The 16,297-nt window shown below is 32.8% G+C and overlaps 1 protein-coding gene across 5 annotated transcripts in view; it reads left to right on the top strand.

Moving 5' to 3' along the window:
• Ralgapa1 (Ral GTPase activating protein catalytic subunit alpha 1) overlaps window positions 1-16,297 on the top strand; it is a 170,704-nt gene that overhangs the window by 14,091 nt on the left and 140,316 nt on the right. For all 5 annotated transcript variants that reach the window (XM_019208871.2, XM_019208868.2, XM_033765133.1 and 2 more), the window contains 6 exons: window positions 879-1,076; window positions 4,855-4,992; window positions 6,430-6,578; window positions 9,229-9,358; window positions 11,056-11,293; window positions 12,367-12,528. In XM_019208871.2, coding sequence (XP_019064416.1) covers window positions 879-1,076; window positions 4,855-4,992; window positions 6,430-6,578; window positions 9,229-9,358; window positions 11,056-11,293; window positions 12,367-12,528 — 1,015 coding nt within the window. The remainder of the gene's footprint in view (window positions 1-878; window positions 1,077-4,854; window positions 4,993-6,429; window positions 6,579-9,228; window positions 9,359-11,055; window positions 11,294-12,366; window positions 12,529-16,297) is intronic.

Below are 16,297 nucleotides of genomic sequence, written 5' to 3'. Positions count from 1 at the left end.
TGGAAAAAAATTTTTTTTTTTTTTTTTTTTTTTTTTTTTTTTTTTTTTTTGCACTGGGTATTGAACTCAGGACCTTGTGCTTATGAGGCATGAGGCAGGAGGCAGGAGGCAGTACCACTGAGCTAAATCCCTGGCCAGATAGTCATTTTAAATTTCTAGTGTCTTGCCTTATTCAGTCATAGGATTTGATTATATATAAAGTAAAATATAAAAGCTTTTGACTTTTTTCCTTTATATACTTAGAAAAGGTAAGCTGTCATGTTGTATGTGTTCTTTAAAACTTTGCAGTCTAATTTTTATTTTTTAATTATAGTATTTTACTAGATGTATTTTAATTATAATCTCAAAAACAGTAATAATAACATCATTAATAATAAGTTACAAAGCAAAAATTGACCAAAGTAGGGTAATGCAGGCCTGTAATCCAGCATTCTGGGAGAGTCAGGCTGAAGGAATGCAAGTTTGAGCCCAGCCTGTGCAACTTAGCCAATTTAGTGACTTAATGAGACACTGTCTCAAGAGTGTGGGGCTGGGGTTGTAGCTTAGTGTAAAGTTCCTGGATTTAATTTGTAGTACCTCAAAGAAAAAAGTGTATTTATGTTGAATTTTGTTTAGAGCACAATTTCATGAAACGAGAAGTACTCTCATTCTGAGGTGATATACTTGAGACAAATCTTTGCTCCTTCCATTTGAGTAAGTGGCTATTTCCCATAAACATTTTTTTCTTTCAATGTATTTACAAGTTATTTGAAGATAAAGGCTTTTTATGACAATGAGTTGATGAACTTTTAAAAATTGTTCATTATCATATATTATAATATAGAAATAGTGGCCACAGCAAAGGAAAAGGTACTATCTATTCTTTCTTTCTTCACTAGGCATTTTTATTACCAATTTGTGAAGCAGCAGCCATGAGAAGAGTAGTAAAAGTGTATCAAGAATGGATCCAACAAGAGGAAAAACCTTTATTTATGCAAGAGCCTGAAGAAATTTTGATCACTTCTTCAGACATACCTTGCATTGAAAATGTTAAAGACCATGATATTTCAATGGAAGAAGGAGAAAAAAGGGAAGAGGTAAAATTATAAGAAATATATGTTTTAATGTATGTTTTTAATAGTTTCACAAAAGTGTGATAATGTTTTAACCCTACTCTTAAATGAGAAAACAAAGATATCTTTCAGTAAATATGCAGTTTAGGTAATATGGAAATATATAATTCAATACCCTGTTGCAGATCTTTGGACTGTCAAAATTTTCATAAATTAATATTGATATTCTATACTGATTTTCTTAAGATATTCCTAGATCAAAGTTAGATGTTGTTAAGTTTAAAACTGTGATTCTCCATCAAAATAGATGTAGACAGACACCCTCCATGGGATGATTACCAAACGAGAATCGCCTTCCCCTGGGAATAGTGGCTTACTTCTACAAGTTATTACCCAGCATAAACTAGAATATTCTGAATTCTTTTCAGAACTCTTGCACTAGAGCTGATTGAAGAATGTGATATTTCTTGACCTAATAAAATAAGCTGGTTTGTGATAAGAAAGACTGGTGTTTTTTCACAGAGAAGAAAGAGACAGCAAAGATTTGGCATTCAGGTCCTTGATCCATTAAGTCTAAATGAATTCGTATTCTTTGGTTGTTCAGTCCTTGTCACAGATCAGGCTATCCAAGAAGCAGAATTTGAGATGGAGTTAGAAGTACAAAAAGCTTATTTTGTTTGATTTACCTTTCACCAAAAAGTACCTTACTCAGATAGGAATAATTGAGTATTATTTGTTTACTTTGATGGTTAATCTAACCCTACCAATGGAATTTAGTCAGGATTTTTTTGCTTTGTTTTCTTTAAGTTTTTATTTTTATTAAAACCTATTTGCAGGACATACTAATTATTATATTCATTATGAGGAGTTGGTGCATGTACATAACACATCTGAATTCTTTTTCTGTGTCCCTCCTCTTCTTCTTCCCTCTTTCCTCCCTCCTTCCATCTCTTGGTCCCTTTCCCATTTGCAAAACACCTATCTCCCTGTTTCCTATCATCTTTAAAGATTTTTTCATTAGTACATGTGTATAGTACATAATGATTACATTCATCATAGAGAGTTGGTGCATGTACACTACACACATTAGTCTTCATTTATCCTCTCCTTCCATTCTCCTTCTATCTCTTAGTAACCTTCCCTCTGCAAAAGATCTATCTCCCTGCTTAATTAAGACATTAATATTTCAATAAATAGGCCAGTTATGCAAGGGTTCAGTGAGTGTGTGTGTGAGTGAGTAAGTGTAGAAAACTGTCCTCTACTTCTAAGAAGAGGAAAGATATAACTAAGAAATATAATTGGAACTGACAGTTAACTCAGTGAACTCTGTGGTAGATTAGGGCTTTGGGTTTAATCCCTAGCACCAAAATTGAAGTGAAATGAGATGATATTCATAGTACTACTGTTAGTTGCCTATGGAAACTAACAAATATTTGTATTACACTAGAAAATAAACCTATCAGTCTAAATATTTTCTCTGTTTTAGTTATGCCATGCTTAGTATACTGAGACTACTTGTACCATTTACATAAGAATGATAGAAGATATAAACTATCATTATACGTAGTTACAGAGGAAGCAAGAAGGATGAAGAGAAGGTGGACTGGTAATATAGGTGACTTCTATTGCAACAACACTGCCATTGAAATTACAGTTTTTTTTCAAAGTACTATCGACTCTTTGTAATAGTGTGCATTTAACTCAGGAGTTATAGTCGGTAGTCACTTTACATTTCTGATAAATTCAATATACATTAAAAAATGTAATAATTTTGGTAAAATATAATTAGATTATATTTTTAGATAATTATGAGTGAGTTTTAAAATTCACATAGTATGTATAAGACATTTGAAAGACATATAGGATACAAGAATGTATGTTTGTGCATGTGTGTATGTGTATGCATGTGTGTATACAGGACTGTTGTGTATCTCTTTGTAGATGTTTAGCACTCCCTGGTCCATCCTTTTAAATCCCAGTGGTATCTTTCAATTCTGTGATAATAAAGCACCCTCACAAATTTCAAAATACTCCAAAGCACGTTGCTGCCCATCTAAAACCAGTATTGGAAGTATAAACATGAAAATATATCATTTCTACCTTTACATACCTGATGGTTTAGTAAGAAGATAAATATACACTAAGTTAAGTATTTTAAAAGTGTTACTAGTTTGATTCTGGCTGGGAAAATCAAGAAATACTTCATAAAAAAAGGACTATAATGTGAAAAACAGAAAAATGGGAAAGGAACTACAAAGTATGAATAGCATCTAAAATGGTGTAAGAAGCCATGAAAATATTTTTATTTAACAGTAGCTTATAGTAGAGGGAAGAAACTAATAGGAAGTTTGAAACAGACAAAAGTTAAATTCTTTTCAGTAACTTGGATACCATGTTAATGGACTTTAATTATATTCTGGACCCTGGAAAACATTTGAAGGATTATGAGTGGGTTTTTTTGTTTTTTTTTTGTTTTTTTGGTTTTTTTGAGACAGGGTCTCACTATGTAGTTAAGACTGACCTGGAACTCATTACGTAGTCCAGGCTGGTCTCCAACTCACAGCTATCCTCCTGCCTCAGCCTCCTGAATCCTGGGATTACAGGCGAGCGCCTGAAGGATTATGAATAGCATAGCATGAATAGTTACATATTTCAAAAGGATCCTACCAGATCCAGAGTAGAGGATAGATTGGAGGCCAATCTGGAGGTAAGGAGACCAGTTAGAAAATACCAAGAGTTCAAAAGTAAGATAAATACTTGAAATAGGACAGTGGCAATTGCAGTAGGACTAATGGGAAGAGGACAGATATATTAGCTTCTTTCGTAGTAAAAGCAGTTTTCCAAGAGATTGAGAAATAAGAATGTACCAAAAGTTTCTTTTGCAACCAGTGTAGCTTCCACTCACACGTGGTTAGGGATTTTTTAAAAAAGTTTGATGGTTGTGGCTCGCATGGCTAGAGAAATTGGTAGGAATAAAGAGAATGTGGTTAACATACATGTTGAGTTTTAGATGCTTGTGTTTCATTGAGGAAGTTGTTCAGAAGACATCTGATCATAGGGAAAATCTAGACTAGATGATGGTTTATTTTATTGACCACTGAAACGGTCCAGTTACTGGTTCCAGTAATGAAAGCATTTATATGAGGCTAGGCATTATACATATAACAATATAAAATCTGTACAAAATATGGAAGGCGGCTCTTTGAAAATATAGGTAAGCTAAAGCAGGAAGAAACTAGAGGGAAACTTTAAAAAAGAGAACTTCACTAAGTGAAATACATTTGTATGCTTTTTATTAGAAGAATGCCTAGTCTAAAAGATTTATAACAGCTGAAACTCAGGCAAAAAGCCACAGTCTTAATGGTTTGATGTATCGGTATTTTTAGAATAGCCGTGATTTTATTAGTCTTTTAAGTAGGATGAATATGCTATTTTGTATTTTTAAAAATTATTTAGATTCTGACCTTAAATGTAGAATAGTGTTCATTTTTTACAAAACTATACATACTCTAATCCCATTTTTTAACATGTGAGAATGTGAAAAAGTGGTTTATACACTAGATCCATAGAAAAATGTCTGTATATCTGACATGATATTAACTCTTCTAGTCATTTTGGATGGGTACTTTAATTATTTCAGTGAGACCAGTGAATACACATTGCTTATATAATAAGATTAAAAGTATTTTGAGAGAAACCTGTTTAGTAGTGGGATCTAATACTTTTATTTATGTTTTCATCTCACCTATCTGTTGCACCATTCTTATTAATGAAATATTTAAAAATTTATGTTTTGCTTTAGGAAAATGGATCCAGTATGGCTGAACATGTTCGAAATTCCAGTTGGGCAAAAAATGGCTCCTACCAGGATGCTGTTCAGAATGCCTCTGAAGAAGCCATAGAACAAAACATACGAGCTGGTACCCAGGCTGTTTTGCAGGTTGATCACTTTATTTAAAAATCATTAAATATTTCATACATACACATACATATATGACTTCCATATACAGTTTAGGTTTTTTTAATGTAATAAGTTCATTTATCACTTACACTGCCCCTCCATTGTTTTTGTTTGCTTGTTTTTTTTGAGACAGTGTCTCACTATGTAGTTCAGACTGGCCTTGAACCTACTGTGTAGCCCCGGCTGGCCTCAATCTCCTAGTGATCCTCCTGCCTCAGCCTCCCGAGTGCTAGGATTACAGGAATACACCACCACACCCAGCCTCCCTCCATTGTTTTTCGGAAACAGCATCTCATAGTATAGGCTGGCCTCAAATTTGAAATCTTTCTGCATCAGCCTCCTGAGTGTTAAGTGGATGTGGCTTATGCCATATTTTTGTTGCTTCTTTATCTTTCACAATCGTAATATATATGTATATATTGATAATCATTACATAGGCAACTCATATAATAATTTGTAAGAATTTATTTATTCCCCCACTCCCATTTTTTGGGAATCTAGCCCAGGGCCTTGTGCATACTAGGCAAATGCTCTACCACTGAGCTACCTCATTGATCTTTCTCATTTTTTTTTTTTTTTGTCAAATTGTTCTTGTCCTCATTTCATTATTTCATTTCTAATATTTTTTTTCATTTTTAAAAAAATTTTGGTCAGCGCTTATAGTTTTATAGAATCAGCTCTTTTCACTATTTCAAAAAGGTTTGCTTAGTATTCTTTTCTCATGATTTTACAACTGTACTTCATTATTATGAGGTAAGTCCTAGGGTCTTAAGTCAGAATTGCGGGTATAGAGTATACCCTTCTTATTCTTTTCTTCCAAAATATCTTTGGTTGGGCACTATTGCACATGGCTGTCACCAAATGACTGCCTCCTGTAGCAATGTACAGTTAGTGAATTATAATGAATTTCATTAAAGATTATACTGATGACTCCTCATTAACAATATTTATAATATGAAGTCATTTTATGAGTCTGTTAACATAAAAACAGATGTACATGTATAAAAATAGGAAGAAATGTTTATACAACTCATTCAGGAAATTCTTCCTGATTTAGATATCATCTATCCCAAACTATTTGTATTCATTTATTTATTTATTTATTTATTTTCATTTATGACATTAATAGAGTTATTATAGGAAAGTTCTCAGTTTAGAAATGCTGTTTTTACACTTGGTTCATTTTCTTTGAGTGCTTAGTAATAATATTGTATTTGTCTAGATAAACATAAAAACAGGTTCAATGAGTTTAAATCTCAAATACTAAGTTAGGTGTAGAAGTAGGATTAGAATTAAACATACTGCTTTCAAGTTAATTATAAATCATCTAATGATCAGCATCGAAATTTCTCCTTGTATAAGAAATGTGCCAGTGAGATTTCCCTGTGAAATAGCTAATGATTTCTTTTGTCATAGGTGTTCATTATAAACTCATCAAACATATTTCTTCTTGAACCTGCAAATGAAATAAAAAATCTTCTGGATGAGCACACAGATATGTGTAAACGCATTCTTAACATTTATCGGTACATGGTTGTACAAGTATCAATGGACAAAAAAACTTGGTAAAAGGCTTTTATCATTTCTTGGTGTGTGTGTGTATGTGTGTGTGTGTGTGTGTGTGTATATATATATATATAGTTATATACATTATATACATAATTATAGTACATTGTAGAGGAATGGTGTCTTATGAACAATAGGGCTTCAACATTGTAAGGGCTCCTATTACTGAATGAATAAATGAATGGATATAATATTTTATGTAATAATCATGTTGACAGTAATATTATAAACATCGTTGATAATGCCTCCGTAAGACCCCTTAGACTTATCTTTCTGAAGTATGCGTGTGATGGCTTTCCCACAACAGGGAAGGAATGCATGCATGTACACATACAAAATATGAAGAAACGAATTTTTGCATGTGTGAATGAATGAATGAATTGATGATTCACTAAATGTGTGGATGCCTAATTCTTTAGTCTGTCATTCAAAGACATGTATAAGTCATGCTTACTTTCCCTGGCTCCTTTATTCCTCTGAAAACTAACCTCCACCCTGTATCCTATTTCCCAGAATTATCAAATTGCTCTTTCCTGAACACACTGTGAACATGTGTTAGAGTGAATGCTTTCCATCTTTCTCTTTTGTCACCAAAACTATCCTTTTGATCACCTTTTTCTTTGTACATATTTTTGCTCATATAATCTTTCATTTTATATTTGTACCAGTGCATAGGACCTATCAAAACTGACCCCTAAATTGTATAAGAAGCCTGTTTACTTAACTGAGTTGAGAGGCCCTGGGAGCTATATGCAGATTGTCTTATTTTTATATTTTCTACATTTCTAAGCATAGATATTGTTAGTACTCTCTATATATTTGTTTAACCAAATGGAAAAGTAAACCTTTTCTGAGTAGTTCTGTAATTTTTGTAAAAATGATACATGGTTATGATAAAATTCAAACAAATACAAGTTTAAAAAATTACTGAAAAGTCACTGTATGGATGTAATGATTGTTTCTCCTTTCATAAATATCAGCAAACTACACAGTATTGCTTAGTATCATACTGTATGTATGAGCCATAATTTTCTTAACCTGTCCCATGTTGGTAACATACATGTTGTTATTTATTTTTGATTTGGAGCAAGGGGCTGATGATGAGCATCCTTGTATTTAATTATCCTCTTTTGACTCATTTTTAAAAAGTGAGAGCATTTGGTCAAAGGAAGTGCCTAATTTATCTTTTGTTATATAGAAAAAAAGGATTTCTTTCGAAATAATTGTTTACCAACACTGTTATTAATATACTCACTTGTAAGAACTTATTAGCACATTTAGAGCACTCCTTTGTGCTAGCACTTTAAGAATTTTACATGTAATTTCTTAATCCTTGAGGTACTATTTGATGTCCTATAGATAATACCCCCATTTTACATGAGGTAGTTCTTAAGCACAGAGATTAAGTGACTGTCGCTTGTTCACACAGTGAGTGGTGATCAGAGATCTGAATTATGGTCTTTCTGACTTAGGAAATTACACTATATCAGATCTTTGTTTTTTTCTAGTCCTTTTACCATGTGTTTTAAATCAGTGAGAGACTTGCTATGTGGAACACAGTTTTAATTTTTTTTTTTTAATTTTTTAAGTTCCTTTAAAGTCATAGCACTTTGGGAGATTACCGACATATTCACATTGAATTTATAAGACTTTTCTTTATTAATTCAAATCATTCTTGTTTTATTAAAAGTGACAAGGTTATCTGATATGTGAGTGAAGGTTTGATTGTAAATCATATAAGGTTTATTTGTAAAATCTATACTCTTATTAACTGGGCATGGTGGCACATGCCTGTAATCCCAGCACTTGAGAGGCTGAGGCAGGTGGATTGCTGTGCATTGAAGGCCAGCCTGAACTACATGGTGAGACCCTGTCTCAACCTCCCCCAAAAAAAGTCTATACTTCATTACATGTGTAGTTGTTTTCAGATAGCTTTTCTTTTTATTTATCTATAGTAGAAGCCCAACATTACAAATGTGACACTTCTGATTTTTATCTTCTGAATGAATGCATATATGTACTTGCCCAAAAATCTAGGCTATTTTTAATTGAATGAAGTTTCTATGTGATTCAGCCTTTACTTCCCAGAATAACGATGACATCTAGATCTGGAACCTGTTGCTGCCTCAGCTACTTTTCTCACAACTCTCTACTGTAATGCTGTGCCTAGAATGGGCCTGCAAAAATAGTCAGAGAGGAGCAGGCTGTGAGAGGGACTTCGGCTCTAGACTGTTTGTATACCCAACTGGAATTCCCTTGTTAACTTCTTTTTTTCATATGTGCTCGAATCAGTTTCCAAAATACAATAGGAGAAAGAGGCAAAGAGTTCCATAAAAAGAACAGAAAGAGACAGTATCTTTTCCTTTCTTGTCTCCTAAATGGCCATCATGAAAGCCCTAAAACTACCTTATCTGTACGTAGAGTATTATGGCTGGAAAATAGTTTAAAATAGCTGATATAAATAATAAAATGGAATTTTTAATTTCAATGTTTAAAGAATTCTAAACATTTGAATTTGTCTTTCAAAGATATTTAGCATGTTATTCCATAGATAATACTATTTTATAAGTGATATTAATTTGAAAGCTACTCATTAATGAAAGCAAACATACGCAAGAAGGAAATATTAATTAATCTTTTTACTTTAAGGGAACAGATGCTACTTGTGTTGCTCAGAGTCACGGAGTCTGTACTGAAGATGTCATCACAAGCTTTTCTACAGTTCCAGGGGAAAAAAAATATGACCTTGGCAGGTCGACTTGCAGGACCACTTTTCCAGGCAATAAAAATATATGAATAGATGTATATTTTTTTAAGAGTTCATTGAACTTTGAGCTTGTTACCTGGGAAAAAGCCTTAATTCACAAATCAGTTCATATTAAAGGATCTTTTGTAGAGCTAAATTAAAATTTACTAATCTAAATAGGCTATTTTGCCTATGTAGGCAGGAAAACCCATAATCTAGTATAACACTGGTAGATTTCTGAAGTCTGAGAAAAAAAGTGTTATAATGAAGGGTGAGGATATTTATCTTGTCTGTGACATATTTATGTATGATTGCCAAAACCCTGGCAGAAAATTTCAGAAGTAATGACCTGATTGCTTCATGAGTTTTTAAGTCTGTGAGATTATTAGGAAAAAAAATCTTTCTTTTAAGTTGTGTAGTAAATAATCAAGTTTTAATCTTAATGCTGTTCCATAGACTTTATTGTCCTTGCTTCTTAATCTGAATTATCAGTAGTAGTTTGATTGTACAGGAACTGTATACTGATTTTTTTAGCCTGAATGTGGAGTTCTGGTTTTAAATGTAAATAGATTCTTTGGAAACAGAAAATGAAATATTTTCTTAGCATGACACATTAAATGCAAATACATGAATAAAACGATTCTTAATGTCAAAGATAAAGGCTAATTCTTGGGCATAAGTGTGAACATGTTACACTGGAAAATACCTGGAAAAAATTTTTCCCAGATATTACCATTTACCTAAAATTCTAAGTGGTAAATATTCTTAAAAAACCAGCATCGTATGTATTATGTAAGTTCCTCTTAATATCATTAGACTTTTAAAGAAATTTCACTGTTGTAACTAACACAGTGGTGTAAGATAAAATTTTAGATTGTTATATGAGATGACTTCGTGTCGTTTGAACTTTTAACAAGAGAATGAGAAGTCACTAGGTACTACTGTTCCGTACTAAATTCTGCTCATTTTTCATCTTTACATTTCATGTGTAAGTTTATATGAGTTCCTTAGTAAAACTTACAGAGTTAAGATTTAGAAAACTTTTTGTGACTTGTTTCTTTAGAAGTGGGGTATACTTTAGGAACCCACCAAATTTCAGGGTACTGGCTAAGCAGTAATTTTTGCTCTTTTATGAATTTTTAATTCTGATTGGATTTGTTACAGATTAGATTTCTCAATTCCTCTGATGTCTTTAAAATAAATAAAATTTAATTTTTACCTTTAGTTTCTATATAGTTTTTCTAAAACACATTTCATTAAAGTTAATTATATGTATCTAGTACATTTTTTATATTAGTAAAGAGAACTTTCAAATTATATAGTGATTTCTATCTTTGGGAAAACAGCTTTGGGTTTTATAGTTTACTAATAATTTCAATTTAAATGCTAAATAGTGTGGAGGCATTTATCTTTTTTTAAATGGCATTTTTAAAATGTAACATTAATGTACCCAAAAAGATAGTTATGCCCTTTGGGGAGGTTTTTTTCAGTTTGGATTGCTGGAGGGCTAGGAGTTGACAGTTCTTGAAATTTATAGTAAGTACTGATGATTGCAGGAGTTGCTTTTACAAGTGTTATCTTGAAGAAAGGGTCGTGGATATACAATTTTACATTCTTGTGTCTTGGTAGTTTTTAAAGATCTGAATATCCTTTTTTAAAAGATCTGAATATCTGATTTTGAAGTCACACTAAACTCATTTATTATTATTCCTGAATATTTGTCTTTATAGACCCTTATAGTTGCCTGGATCAAAGCAAATCTAAATGTATACATCTCTCGAGAACTTTGGGATGACTTGTTGTCAGTATTGTCATCGTTGACCTATTGGGAAGAATTGGCCACTGAGTGGTCACTGACTATGGAAACACTAACTAAAGTTTTAGCTAGAAATTTATATAGTTTGGATCTCTGTGATTTGCCATTGGATAAGCTGAGTGAACAGAAACAAAAAAAGCACAAAGGGAAAGGTAAGAGTTATTCAGAGATGTGCCTTGTAAATTTGTTTAGTTGAGTTGGGATAACCAAGTTAGGAAGAGGTATGAGGGTAAAAGTCATATTTCTTTAATTGTTTTTGCCTTCATTTACCTGGAGGTTTAACATTTTCAACAATAAAACATTGCATAGTGTTTCTTAATCTTAAAATCAATAGTAATTTTGATAAGAAATGAAGTGTTCTGTACAAATTTAAAGTTAAATAATTCAGTCTTAAATGTCTTATTTTTAAAAATTAACCAAAATGGACACTTATAAAATACCTTTTAACATAAGCAAGTTTTAGTTAGAAGTGAAGGGTGATTTTATTTCATTTTATTGTTAAAAAGTATACAGTAAAGAATTTTGGGGGAAACTCATTTGAAAATATACGGTTTTAACAAAAGCAAACATTACCTAGGTGTGAAATATATGTCGAATGTTAAAAGGGAGTGGGGCAGTAGCAAAATGATTGTCATTAATACATTTTTTTATAATCTTTGGTTTAGTATTTTGCTTTTTAAATAATTAGTTGCTAGCTAGAGATAATACTTAAGTCACCCTTTGTCCAGTGTATGTGTACTAAGAATATTTCTAGGGGCCAGGGATTTAGCTCAGTGGCTCCGTGCCTGCCTTGCAAGCACAAGGTTCTGAGCTTGATCCCCAGTACCCCAAAAAGAATGTTTCCAGACTACTTTTTCAGGACTTTCTGTGTCTAAGTAGCTATTATTGATAGGTAAATGCTGTGTTACTTTCACCACAGGACAACTTTTGGTTAGCTCATTTCTCATCTGTGTTTGTTTAGTCAAATGTTTAGTTTCTGTTACAAAGGAAGTAGGTGCAGATCTTATACTAGCTGATATTGTAATTTTTAAATAATACATAAGTTTTAGAATATAGTTTTTACTTAAAATGAAGTTCAAAAAAACTTTATAGTATGCAGCATTTTATCTTGTTATCCTATAATTTATAAGCCAGCCTAAGAATCTGAGGCAATATATAACGCACATAATATTAAAACATTATTATCTGGTGACAGTATTTTGAGATTGAAAATCTACATTTCTAGGAGTTGGACATGAATTTCAGAAAGTTTCAGTTGACAAGTCATTTTCTAGAGGATGGAGTCGTGATCAGCCTGGCCAGGCCCCAATGAGACAGAGAAGTGCAACAACCACTGGCTCTCCAGGGACTGAAAAGGCAAGGAGTATAGTGCGGCAGAAAACTGTTGGTATGTACTCTTTAAATTATGAGAACCGCACAGAGCGGAATGCTCACAATTCTGACAAACCATGTGTATTAATGTACAGTTTTCTTGTAAGTTCATATTTTATGTGAAATGGAAAACTATAGCAAGCACTTCTTTCTCATTAGTACTCAGTATAGTATCATGCTGTATTATATTATTGTTTTTATGTACTTTATTTCACTGTTTATTTTGTATCTTTTCTTGAATTTAAAATGTTACTTCACAAATTGAAGAAGCGTACTCTGATTTAGTTTGTAGCATATAAGCATTAGCAGGTATACTTTCTGTTACCGAATGTACTCAAAGCATGGAAATTTAGTGTAGCTAATTTTTAGTACTACAATTATATAGTTAAATTGGCTTCACAAACTTCCAGCAAGGAATTTGTGCTCTCTACTGGCAGACGGGTGAGGCCAAGGTGGAATTTACTGCTAGGTTCCCTGCTGCTTTTAAGAAAGAAGAATTTCTATAATCTGAAATACAGCAGTGAGGGACACTGAAGAACTTTCAAGCATAGGGTCACTAGGCCCACTGTAGACCTTGCTAACATCTTGCTACATTTCCTCTCAGAGATTCATAACTTGATGTGAATTATAGTAGAAAGATTGCTGTGATGAAAAACAAGGAGAGCTTGGTCCTAATCTCTTTTCTTCCTCTCTTTTATCACTGAATAGCTTGATAACCTTGGACAGTTTACCAAATCTTCGTAGTCTTTAAGTACTTCATCGATGTAGTAAGAATGATACTACTTGCCGTGCCTAAAAACAAAATTACTTGAAATTATTTCAGGGTTTGCAATCAGTGATTGTAGGAAAAGATAGCTTTTCATGGATGTGTATCTATATTTCATGCTAATCAAGAATAAACCTTAATGATTTTAGAGAAATTTAAAACCACTGTTATAGGCATGTGTCTTCTATAAAACAGTAGATTCTAAAGTGTTAAGAATTACAGCTTGAAAGGAAGACACACAACTAAAAAGGGAATAGAATAAAAAATCATGGTTAAATGGGCATGGTGGCACACACCTGTAATCCCAGCACTCGGGAAGCTGAGGCAGGAGGATTGCTGTAAATTTGAGACCCACCTGGGCTATATAATGAGTTCCAGGTCATTCTCAACTACATAGTGAGACCCTATCTCAAAAAACAAAACAAAACAAAAACATCATGGTCAATTCAAAATCTTTTAAAGGGATCGTATTTTCAGAATTTTCCTATGCTTATAAAATAAGAATATATCAGTTGTATATGGCGAGATGTAAGAATGAGAAATTATATAAGAAAGGGGATATTGATGGATTAAAACTACTAGAATGCACCAGGTGTGGTGGTGCATACCTGTAATCCTAACTACTCAGGAGGCTGAGGCAGGATAATTATGAGTTCAGGGCCAGTCTGGGCAACATAGCAAGAGCCTGTCTTAAATGACTGAATAAATAAAATTAATATGATACGTAGGAATTTTGGTGTACAATTACCTTTTGGAATCCTAAGGGAAATTCTGATTGAATCTAAAATGCCTTTGTTTGTTTTATATTAATGTCATATTTACAAAAAATAGTTGTCTTATCTGCTGGTTATGGTAGCACCCACCTATAATCTCAGGTCTCAGGAGGCTGAGGCAGGAGGATCAAGTTTGAGGTTAACCTGGACTACATATTGAGTTCAAGGCCAGCCTGAATTACATAGTGAGATTTTGCCTCTAAAAATTTTAAGAAAGTTACCTTCATAAAGTTGAAAAATACTTAAAAGGTCAGGAGATTAAATTAGGATATGGTTTTGGCACATATTTTCTTAAAATAATTTTTAATGTTCTTAGTGAATATGCATGTTTAAAAAATTGAATCTGTAACAAAACTGTATGCATCATTATTGCTCCTGATTCTTCCATTCCCCTCACTAGAGACGACCACTGCTGTTTCTTAAGCATCCTTCTGAAGATATTTTATGCATTTGCAGGAATGCCTATACTTTTGTGAACTGTGGCTTTTACACATTCGAATGAAAAAAATGTTTTCAATAGTATGGAAGTACTGTTCTGAGCATTAAGGATATAGTTGTAAACAAAGCAAAAAGTTCATTGGAACTGACAATAATGGTGTTGGGAGAGAGATACTATAAACATAAACTAATAAATGTGTCAGGTGGTAATAAGTCATGAAGAAAAGGAAAGCTGCTTAATGGGCTAGAAATAATAGAGTTGGAGAAATAGGACTGTTTTAGATAGGGAGGTAGGGAAGGTTTATCTCACTGTATGATGTAAGAATAGATACCTGAGCAAAGTGAGAGAATGAGTTTAGCAACTGTCAGCAGGAAGTACATTCTGAGTAAGAAGAATATAAAAACAAGTCCTAGAGCCAGGATTGTGTTTGTAGTAGAGTGTGGAGTAAGAACGGAGAGTTTTAGGAAATGCCATAATGGCATATTTTTTGAGATTACTATGGAGCAAGTCCTGTTAAACTTGCTGCATTTTATTTCATTATATAGAAGTGCCTTAATTTAAACTATGTCTTGAAGCTATATATGTTTTATGATTTTGTGCATGGTATAGACTATACTTATGTATATGTCTCACTTTGGGCATATGTATCTGTAGGATTTGACTTGAATTTCCCTCCTAAAGCGACTATATTAACTTCTGCTTGCATTCACAATAAAGAGCTCCTGTTTCTTCTACATGCTTACTATTATCAAACATTTTGCTTCATAGTATATGGTATGATGTGTTTGTTCTTGAGATGGTTGTGTTGCCCAGGGCTTGTCTAGAACTTCTGGATTCAAGTTATCCTTTCTGCTTTGGCCTCCTGAGTAGCTAGGGCCATAGGTGTGTACATCTGGGCCCAGCTATTATTATTTTTAAAAAGCTGAGTGAAGATGAGCATATTTGAATAAGTTTAATAGCTACTTGAGGCCTTCCAACTGGTCACAGCATCACAAATTCACTAGTCTATAATGATACTCAAAAATTGCGTTTGGTGAGTGGAGTTAAAACTCTTCTTTACCAAAAAATGTAGTCACACATATATAAAATATATATAATGAAGGAATTAGAAAAATTCCAGTTTGAAACCTTTGTACATTTAAGCAAAGATCATCAGTAGATAATACTGTTAGATAATAGGTTAGTTGAGAACAGGATAGTCACTTGTTGTCAAGGATCATCAATCCGACAGATTCTTTACATTTGCATCTGGTGACTATACCTTTATAGTGGAGAATCTGGAAGGTATCACTTAATCAAGCCTGTATGCCTAATTTCCAGTTTATAGCCTATACAGGAAATATAACAAGTTAAATGTCTTCATGAGGAAACAACTAAAACTAGAATGTAATACATTTACTAGACAACTCTTTTATTTTCTTAAAAAATATATCTTTTAAAATTTGGGGGTGAGTTTTGTTTTAAATTAAAGAGACCATAAACAGTATAATATGTGAGCTCCGATTAAATCCTGGTTTCAAAATAAGTTATAAAAAAGTTATAAAATCATTTTGCAGATACTTTGGTAACTCTGAATAGAGATTGGATATTAATTGTGAAAGTTTCATTAATTTTCTTGAGTGTGATAATGATACTTGCTATATAGGAGGATGATGAATGTCCTGAAGTATTTAGAGGATGAAGAGTTATGGTATCTGCAGCTTACTTTCAAATCCTTTAGCAAAAATATGTGTACACATACAAAATATTGTGGCAAGATGTTAGCAACTTTTAAATTTAGGTGGAAGAATACATGAGCACATTGTTA

This window comes from Fukomys damarensis, unplaced genomic scaffold, assembly GCF_012274545.1.
Source record: "Fukomys damarensis isolate Sample0158 unplaced genomic scaffold, DMR_v1.0_HiC HiC_scaffold_17, whole genome shotgun sequence".
NCBI classification, from domain to species: Eukaryota; Metazoa; Chordata; class Mammalia; order Rodentia; family Bathyergidae; genus Fukomys; species Fukomys damarensis.
The sequence above is the reverse complement of the archived record's forward strand: the minus strand, read 5'-3'. Positions and strand labels throughout refer to the sequence as shown.